This window comes from Petromyzon marinus, chromosome 64 (assembly GCF_048934315.1).
Source record: "Petromyzon marinus isolate PM22_M1 ecotype Great Lakes invasive population chromosome 64, UKy_Petmar_22M1.pri1.0, whole genome shotgun sequence".
NCBI lineage: Eukaryota > Metazoa > Chordata > Hyperoartia > Petromyzontiformes > Petromyzontidae > Petromyzon > Petromyzon marinus.
The window spans coordinates 13,996,643-14,007,116 of NC_133730.1; the positions used below are offsets into that span (position 1 = coordinate 13,996,643).

Consider the following 10,474-nt stretch of genomic DNA (forward strand, 5'->3'; position numbering starts at 1 on the left):
TCGTGGCCAAGAGCCGCAGCTCCCGAGGCAAAGGAGTGATGGCATGCTTCAAGGTGCCGGACTTGCTGAAGCATCTCATGGAACGATACGGGGCTCCGGATATTCACGATCTGGGCATCCGTATCACCAGCATACCTCTGGGCATTTCCCTACGTGCCGTGCCTGCGTGTACGAGCGTGTGTGTGTGTGTACGTGTGTATGCATTGCGTCGCTTGTCGACTGCGAATTGTATTATTATTATTGGATGCCTCAAGTTATACTCTTTGGTTCTTTCGGTAAAGTCACGTAGGTATAAAATAAAATAAATCACGACGTTTCGGGCGCAACACAAGCGTCCGTCATCAGGTGGGAAAGCCTTGGTGTGCTGCTGAGGCAGAGTGTTTTAAATGGTTTGAAATGTGTGTAGCCCATGGGTCATAAAGAAGTGACCAGGGCTAGTGATGTTAACGTGAGAAATTAGCGTGTAACTGTAAGGTAGGAAAGCGGCCTCCTCCTCGATTTTACGTGACTTTACCGAAAGAACCAAAGAGTCTGGATTCCTGCAGTCACGAGAGCTTCAAATCAAGATTGCCTCAAGTATGTATTGTTGTTGCCCTTGAGGGGGTTTACTTTCTGAATTAAATGCGTTCTGGAATTGCTGACACACAGCCACAACGTACGTGTCGCTGTGTTCACACCTGAGAGTGACACTGCATCAGCCTTTTACCAATATTCCCCCGCCCCTGCGTTTGCCTTACACGGCCACAATGCTGAGCTATCCTCAGTTGCTCAGGCACACAAGTTTTACACCTGTCTCCCTGTCAAGTGAATGTGGTGTATCCTTTTGTCATGCAGTCTGAGACAGACTTCCAACACGACTTCAGTTTTGTGGGTGCAGTGCTGTGACAAGAGCACTGAAGTAACTGCTCGTGTAAGTACATCATGTTAATATATATCGTATTGAAGGCTGAGGCCTATTTTACTGTACCGCTCCTTACAGAAATCTTCTTTCCCGAGTGGTTGTGCATTTGTCGCTTGTTTCAGAGGTTCGCGATTCGATCCCAGGAGTCGCCCTAGTTAATATTGCGGGTGTATTATCCAAAACTGCATTTCTATATGCTTCACAAATAATGTAAAAAAAAAATCCCGTGTTATTATTAATGAATGAGGAGGACGTGTGTGCCGGCGTCAGAATAAAAATTTGCAAATCTAAACAAGTACTCAGAAATGACTGGATTGGGTAAAACCACATGTATATATGTTGAACGTCTTTCGCACTGTACGTAGCCAACTGTGCCAATCAGAGGTGTGGAGGACAACAAACTGAACACAAAAAGCAGTTCTAAATAAATTGTTTTCAATCTAGATTTAAAAGTGCATAGCTCCAATGGCTTCCTAATATCGGAAGGAAGAGCATTCCAGTTGGCCGCAGAAGCCCATCTGAAAGCGAGTGATGCGGTGACTGTCTTTGTTCGATGGCTTGCCAAAAGCCACTGCTGCTAGGATGATCCACCAATCCCATCTCTCGATTGCAATCGTGCATTAGCTGCACACCTTGCATTCGCTGTTGAACCACTCGTCCATCACGTGTTCCATCATCGCAACTACAGCACTGCCCTGCACCTGTGGCCGCCACAGTTGCTAACATTGTGTTGTTTATATTCCTAATATTTTTCGGTAAAGTTCAACGTGACTTTACCGAAAAAACTAAGAATATGAATTACTGCAGTCACGAAAGCTTTAAATCAAAATTGTGTTGTTTGTTGAGGTGATCGGCAAGGCCCAGAAAGGCGAGCGGGAGGCGATGGACCATGGGCTGGCTCGCATCGAGTGTGACATCAAGCAGGAGGTGGAGGGCCGGCCACACAAGATCAAGAAATACCTGTTGGAGTCGTTCCCCTTGCCAGGGACGAGCGCCGATCTTCGCCGACAGTTCACGACACAGCCGGCGACCGAGATGGTGCTGCAGGTCTTCCAGAACGCCGAGGACATCTTTGTGAATAAGCTGAAGAAGGTGGGGCCATGGCGTCTGGACTTAATGCAACAAAATTACCTTGCGAGAACATTCATGCATTTGCTTAGATTTGTCAAAGATTTTCCATAATACATTTGTCCTCGGAATTATTTAATAAGTGATAATCGCCATACGTTTCAAGTCTGTGGATACTTCCACCATTATCAAAAGACTTGCTCTACCACTGAATTAACACTCCTCTATAATATTTAGGGCCATCGCTTTCACAAAATTCAGTCACACGTTGAAACAAAAGTAAAGGGGGGCATTGAAATCGGTCGGACATCTATGCATGTATCACCCTCTATTTGTCCCAACAGAGTGATATGGCTGCACGTGGTTTGGGTCCTTTGTTGTTTCCACCAACAGTGTGTGCAGGACTTCCTGGGGCAGGTGAAAGGGGACACGCCGGCCCGGAATATGTTTCAGTTGGCCCTGTGCTGTAGCTCCCTCGAGACTCCTCGCGACCTCGTGGTCAAGGAGAAACCGGCCGCGTTTCTCGGCAACATCAGCACTCCCGACACCAGACCGCCGCCTACTCCGGGGAGTAAGGAGACAAATTTGCATATACAGTAGACTCGATTATCTGCGCTAATGACGTGGAGGATGGCTGCGGATAATTAAAAATCTCGGATGATCCAAAGATATCTATTTTTTGCGGATCTCTATGCCACAAACTAACGATCAACCGATCGATGCACGTGCTGGGTGATAACACTTTCCTGCTAATTTGACCAAGTCCAATATCGGCTCAACTTTCATGTGACGGACATTACTCTCACGTTCAGAGTGGGTTAGAATGTGCTTCCCTTTACTCTGTAGACCAGACGTCACTAGAAGCGATGTCAGAGGTAGCTTTGTGAAGTTCTCTTCTGTGGGCCATTCTCCAATAGGACGGGTTCCGCTGCTCCGTGAGAGATCCGAGTGGATACTCCGTCTCATGACACGATATCGAAAGCACAATCTGAATAAAATGTAGTTTCTCGTATTGTACATAAGGGATCAGACCACGGAGGACCGTCAAAATGCTGAGTGTGATCTTGAAATTTATCCTGGACTGGTTCGGGGGATAGTTGAACAATTTGAATATTGGGGCGATATCGTCTTGCATACGGGTGTGAGAAGTCTGCCAGTGGTTTTTTGAGTCCATCATCTAGATTTTTGGGTTAGATCATGTATACATGCACTAAATAATACGCGTTAATATGCACTATTTACGTGACCTAATCCAAAAGCTCTATTATGGATAATCATTGGTCGCGAAGGCCTTCGTGTTAAACTTGTTTTTTGAGTCATCTGGAGAGTGATGATGAAACTTATCGGGAGGCCGTAGATGAGACGTGGGGGTGGGGGGGCAGAGAGAGAGTTGCAGTTGTTGAGCCTATTGGAGCGAGTTACAGCATCGTTGTCCTCTCCTACAATGGCATTGCTTGTCTCCTTCGCAGAGGCAGTAGCCGAGCATCTGGTCCGTCTGCTGAGCCACGTAAGTAAGATGGCAAAGCCCCCGAGCCTATCTGCGCTGTTACGCGTGGAGAAGCAGCTTGCCAAGCATTTTGACTCGTGCGACCTCCCCAGCCTGGGCCTCGGCTCCTTGGACATCCTCCATCGCAACGCCCAGGTGCGTACGTGGCGTGCGTGAGCCCACCCGCCTCCAGCTGGTAAGAGGCAGTACAGCAAAGTTTGAGTGTACTTACCGCCTCCGAGTGGCGCTCAATGTTAAGTTTGTTTCCAAAATTGTGCGCGGTAATATTAGTTTATTATTACGAACTTAAAACTCATTTGTCGATAACTTGAATACGTTTAAGCGTTATGTAATCACTACCAATGCAGAGCACAACAAAGTGTCACGTAAGATGCATGGGTTTTCTCTTGTCACTCTTAAAAAATATCTGTGAATTTGGAAAACATCCCAAAGGTAGATATTGAAAATCACCGTTAAAATTGAGTGTACAGCGGTGACATTCAGATAAAATATATGATAACACTATATATGCAAAGCGGCCAGGTGGCTCAGAGATCAAAGCAGTGCATTGGCAATAATGAGATTCTGGGCTTGAATCTGGATTTTGACCGCTTGGGTTGAAACCGAGGTCTCAAGTCTTATCAAGTCGATCGTCCGAGCCCAGTCACCAGCGACTGCACAATATTACGGTCTCATTAAACTTGGGTTTTGCACTTCATTTTCCTAATTCCATCTCTGAGAATAACAATTTCAGCTTGACTCTCGTGTGAAAGTGTTGGCTCCTATTGTGTACAAGATAAAACGCCACCCCCCGCATTTTATAACACAGGGCCTGCACGGCTATGCGAGATTTACCAATGGATGATTTATTTGTCTCTTGACATTACGCCAATAGCGCATTTGGAAAACTAAAATTGAGAACGAATTTTGTGTTAATTTGCAAACTTAAATCTGTAATATTTAATCAGTTTTCGTGCACTGCATTGTGAGATGCAGCTCCATGCGTATCGTTTAGCTTCAAGCCGGTGTTTGTCTTGCGGTCGCCTCGGTGTTGACGGATTTGTTGTGTCTGTAGTAGCTGTTGGAGGAGACTGGGGTTGTGATCTCTGCCCTAGGTGGATCTGGAGCCACAGCGGGAAGCTTCTGCCCAAAGCGCGACGAGCTGCATGGAGTTCATCCACCAGTGCGGCAGCCTCGACACCGCAGCGGTGAGACACGGGCCCCAGTAGGGGCCACAGGGGCGGCTCAGAGATGGGGATAAGGATTTGGAGATATAGGGCGCTCGCGGAAATAAACTCTTCAACTCAAAGCGCCTTACAGCAACGTCTCATCTCAACCATTCCATTGCTCTGCGGCAGTCTACCCGAGGGGACCCCCCCCCCCCCCAATGGCAGCTGTTCCTATTTGGCACGTGGTACACGCACTACCAGCCTGTGAATGGACATGTCTGCCATTCGGGAGCGATGTTGAGTTTCCTACATGGTTTTTCCCCGATAAAGTAATTTGCAAGTATTTTTTATGATTTAGCAAATTTGGAACATGATGCGGTTACACGTGGCCAATTCTATTTTTTTTATACAGCGTCACAGGATTTTTATCATACATTGTGAAACAGATCTCTTTGTTTATGGTGAATAAACAGGCAACATTAACCAGGGCGGATGCTGGGTTTGAACCTGAGAACCACCACTCGGCCATGTTTCCATAAATTTGTGCAGTCACATTAACGCTGTTCACGTCGTACGCAATGGACACTTTATTATTAGCACCACCTCTGGACCTGTTTGGCTCCTGGTCCATTTTGAGAGGTCTTGTAAGGGCGACGTATTACAGTTTGATTTTATATCGGCACAGCAAATGGCAAATGGAAAACCACCCGTTCCGTGGGGGTGCTACGCGCTGGCACGGATCGGATGCGCCAGTGGAAAAGGGCTGCTAGCAACTCGGCCGCCTCCAAACGAAAGAGAGAGGGTTCCAGGTCTCTGTTGTTGGCTGTGTGCTCTGCAGCTGACGGCCGTGGACTGCGCTGTGGGGCAGCACTACGGCGTGCATTCCTGCCGCAACCTTGGGCACGGCCCCGTGGCCAACCTGGTAAAACTGGCGCAGAAGGCCAAGCCCGGTGGCAGCAGCGGCGGTGCCCATCGGTGCGCCGTCTTGTACGAGGAGACGGCGCTGTGTGCTCGCGACTCGAGGTTTGGCAGCCCCCTCCAAAGTGCCCTCCTCCTCACCCCTCTGCTCACCTCGTGATCTGCCTGACCGCCACGGGTCGCTCCTCAAAATTGTTGAGTCGGCGACAGACACTTGGGGTTCTTTAATCTTTCACATCAAAGGGTCAGTGAGCCACACCAATATGCCATTGGTAATGTAACTTAAGGATTCAATGTTCAAGGCAAGTGATTGTCGAGACAAACTGATGATTGTGTGTGTAACACCCTTCTGGCAGGCCACTGCCTGATGAAGGCCTCGCCACGTTGCTTTGGTCATGGGGGTTGTTGCACCAAACTTTACCACGCTTGGTGAAGGGGCGGGGATTAGGTTCAGGACTGGTTCAGATATCAGTCACCACTGACGTTAGCCATGGCTAGGAATCCAACTCGGATCGCCGCGTTAGTATCGCAGTGCACCAAACATTGCAGCAGTGCTTCAGAAATCATTCCGAAGTTGCTTGATATTGCACACAGTTTGAATAAACCATCATTACTTCAAAACATATTTTTACTTAAAATGTTACTTTGTACATGCTGTGATCGTAATAAAGAGTTGTGCTAGTTAGTAGTAACAGCGCGATACATCGGTTAAATCGATTAATATTTATTATTCAGCTGACAATTCACGTATTGAATTGCACGTGTAAGAATCAACTTCTAAAAAATTGTATCCCTTTTTATTTTAATAGTTTCACATTGCCACTGCAGAGAGTCGACATGATCAGTGTAAGTTCAAAAGAACTGACACACCTTGTGAAAAACCCAACGCAGAAGATCCCTGGGCTTGATATTCCACGAAGATCATGGTCCCCCTAAACCGCATCTGCACAAAACATGGCAGATGCGGATACCTGATGCACAAATAGAAAATAAAAAACTCTCCAGTGTTTGACTGTGGTCATCCAGAACAGATCGTACAACGTGAAACGACGCAATAGAAAATTAAAGTCAAGCCACAGTGTGATTGTGACCATGCAACCCAAACTATGCACGATATTGTGAACCACAGTCGTCTGTGCTCCTTCAACGGAGTAGGAATAGTAACCCTACACGAAGTTTCTCCTGAAGCCCTCTCGTCGTGACCAGCAGACCTCGGACATTGGCTTATGGCTCCTGAACATGTTGCCCTCATGCGCTGGAATAGAATAGCTCAGGGGTTGGCAATCTGTGTCTCCCGGTGCCACATGCTGCTCTTTAAAGACTGTTTGGTGATGTTGTTTATGAAGGACCACTGTCTCGAATTCACCACAGTGCATTGCGCCTCTTTAAATATTGAGTTGAGTAATCCCGGTAGTTGAGAAACTAAGGTAGTTGAGTACCCCGGGAACACGCTGTGGTTCGTGTCGCGTTAATAGCTCCGTACCGTGCCGTGTAACTCACTAAGCAGCCGATTGCTCGCGTGCAGTGGTAGTGCCGTGTTCATTGATAACACTGCACACTCCGTGCAGTGGTAGTGCCGTGTTCATTGATAACACTGCACACTCCGTGCAGCGTTGTGTGAGGATGGCTCACTAAATGAAAGGGGAGTCGTAGCTATCGCACTGTGGGGTGGTCATCGCCCTCCTCCCCCTGGGCATGTGCCGAGTGTGTTGTGTGCGTCGTGAGTCGTGGCGATGTAAACCCGGGGTAGCTCCTCTCTCCGTCTCTTCGTTTGTTGCTGTCCCGGCGAAGCTCGAGTTGGTGAGCGCAACGCGTGGCAGATCCGGCTTCACCCGTTCCCACTCCTCCCAGTCAGCGACTCCCAAACCCCCACTCAATAATCGCAGATCACTACCCAGGTCCTTATCAACCAAATTAATTTTACCTAAACAATTTTTTGTATTCTTAACAATGTATCCACAAATTTTGATTTAAAGCTTTCGTGACTGCAGTAATTCATATTCTTAGTTTTTTCGGTAAAGTCACGTTGAGTTATGGTCGAAACGTCGTGAGAATTTTTTATTGTTTTATATATATTTTGTTATTTTGTTGTTTCTCTTCAACGTGACTTTACCGAAAAAACTAAGAATATAATGTATCCACAGTTCAGTTTTTAAGTACAATTTTACCGAAGCACTGTATGTTGTCTTGGTGTGGACTGTGGCTGTTTTTGATATTGTTTTACTGCCTTTCCCAAGCTTGGAAATGTATGCATGAATGAAATTGGAACTTATATACTTCATTTATTTACTAATTGACAAAATATTTTTTTTTTCCAGGTAAGGCCTACTGAGCATATATAGCAGTTTTTCAGAAGCGACCTGGCCATCGCAAACGATAGCTCAACGAAGTGGCTTATCGTCACGTGGACATTTATAGCAGACAAATATACAGCATGCGTCAGGGTTGGGATGGAACCCACGACCTCCTGCGTACCAGGGGAGGTAGTTAACATCTCCCAGCCACCGTGGTGCCCTGTGGTCACGTGAGGCCTTCCACTTCTGAATGGCTTGCGATGCATATTTGAACATTACTGCAAGCGTCTTAGCCTCGTTCATTCGGTATTCGAGGGGAATATTGCCATTTAGTAACGCTGTTTCAAATATCGCGCATTGAACTTTCGATTTTAATTTGCAATGTAATTGAGGGACTGTGCGTTGTCTTGTCGTGGTCTGGTGCTGTTGTTGTGTTGCTGCCTTGCCCAAACTTGCATTTGTTGACAAATCGGCAGGAATCTATGTACTTTGTATTTTTAGCAACATGCTTACATTTTCCCCATCTTGCCTCTCATCGTTTTTGTACATACCTCGCTGACCTGCCCCTACTTGACATATGTGAAAAGAGCTTCATAGCTCATTGGATTCCTCCAGGATGAAAAAAAGATTCCGATTAATCAGTGGCACTGCCAAAAGCCTGCATCCACACACGACCAAGCACCCCTTGTAATGCCATACACATGGTTCCTTTCCCATAGACATGTAATTCTGCAAATGTGCAGAAATGTCTGCCGTATGCGAATTACTCCAGACAAGTTTATAGTATTAAACGTGACCTGTTGTGACTCGTCTAATGTGTATCGCGTGGTCGTTAGCACAGAAAGATGCGTCTGGTAACGTCCTAATGGACCAAACATAGTAAAAAGGAGGCTGGGTCTGCGTTGTTCAGAGTGACCACCATATACAGGGACTCTTCTACTTATGGACGAGTTAGGTTCCAGAAGTCTGTTCGTAAGTCTGTTTGTTCGTAAGTCCAACTTTACTCCTGTCGATTCCAAACATGTTGTACGGCGTGTACACTAAACACAGGGAATGGCTTTAAGAGTTGTATAATCTCCTGTAGACGTAGACGCCACTGGTTCTTCACGTTGTGTAGATGTAGATGCCACCACCACCATCTATTGCGTGGCGGTTGAACTTATGAATCTCGGTACAAACAGGCAACTGGACATATGGACAGGTTTCTTCGTATCTCTGAGACTTTCTAAGTTGAATGTTTGTAAGCGAAGGAGTCCCCGTAAATATTTTTGAGGACCACTGGGATCTTCAGTTTAAACCGTGAGTCTTGGAGTCATTGGACCAGAAAGAAGTGAGATAACAACGACAGTAACATTGAAAAATATGTACACAGGGCAGGGAGGGCCCAGCCGCATGACAGGATTTATTCAGAGGTATCGTCACGGTAACAGAAACAGCGCTCCCGAATGAATCGCAGAATCCCGCGAATATTCCGCCTCAGGCGGGAGAATCTCCGTCCAGGCCCGCGTGACGCCTTTGGCCCAATCTTGTCGACGGCATCATCATCCTCCTCCTCGTTGTTGTTGTTGCCTAGTTGGAGAGCAGGGCCCCGCCTGGCAAATGGACGCACGCGCCATCGTTAGCACGGTCGGCTATGGTTAGCACGGTCGGCTACGGTTAGCACGGTCGGCTACGGTTAGCATGGTCGGCTACAGTTAGCACGATCGGCTGCGTACGGGTGCAAAATTATTTCAACGTACACACATACACGTATTCATTATGCCACCGTCTGCCCCATCATGCATTCTCGGCTGTGCTTACACTGGTCGCTGTAGTGCACCTCATATGCGTCCGACCGCTCAAATGCGAGGTAGGAGGATGCCACACATCTCTGACTATGGCCAGTAGCGGAATGCTACATTCCTATAACAGAAGCCAATGGTGGTGTATAATAGGATGACCGCTGTTGACTTCCCACAAAATGGGATTCATTATTTGACTAAAGCTCGGGTTGATAAATAAGCTGTTAACATTCTTGACCTGGATTTTGAACTCGCAAGCGTACAGTGATCGTGGAGTGTTCTAACCGCAGCACCTCCAAGTGGAATGCAGTGCAATTCATATATTTATAATTAAGATAAATATTTTTACTAGGAATGCATTTAGCTGCAGATTGGTGGAGATGAGGTTAGGAATAAGATATTACATCCTATGGAGCCCTGGGATATTTACATCTTCAAGTGAGATGAACTAAAGAGGTGAATGCCATTACAGAATCCTCATTTTACAACTCCTCATGAAACAGATTCCCCGTTCTTACAACACAGAACTTGTCTCACCTGATACAGAACCCAAATCTCATGTGTCCTCAATATTTTTTACTTCCTCTCAATCGTGAATACCACATTGTGGGAATCAACAGTGGTTGTAATATGAATCGACTTGCCCTTGCTATAGGAATGTGTGATTTACTCAAATAACTAATTTATGATGATCGATGGTGTTTGCTATATGCTAATTTATATCAGGAGACACTTTGTCTGAATGACCTCCCCAATACACATTTTTCTTAAGGTGCACTTCTGCGTGGAGACTCACTCTTGTCTCGTGGCCGACTCCATCTCCTCCTCCTCCGCGATGACGTCATTGGTGCCACCAC

General features: G+C 46.5%; 1 protein-coding gene across 1 annotated transcript; it reads left to right on the forward strand.

Annotated features, from left to right (window-relative positions):
- The first annotated feature begins 2,392 nt into the window (after nucleotides 1–2,392).
- On the forward strand, nucleotides 2,393–6,163 carry LOC142906358 (uncharacterized). The gene is made up of 4 exons (XM_076054017.1): nucleotides 2,393–2,540; nucleotides 3,439–3,611; nucleotides 4,571–4,663; nucleotides 5,463–6,163. Exons 1-4 carry the CDS (start codon nucleotides 2,414–2,416, stop codon nucleotides 5,700–5,702), a joined length of 633 nt encoding a protein of 210 aa, XP_075910132.1. The 5' UTR covers nucleotides 2,393–2,413; the 3' UTR covers nucleotides 5,703–6,163.
- Nucleotides 6,164–10,474: the final 4,311 nt, after the last annotated feature.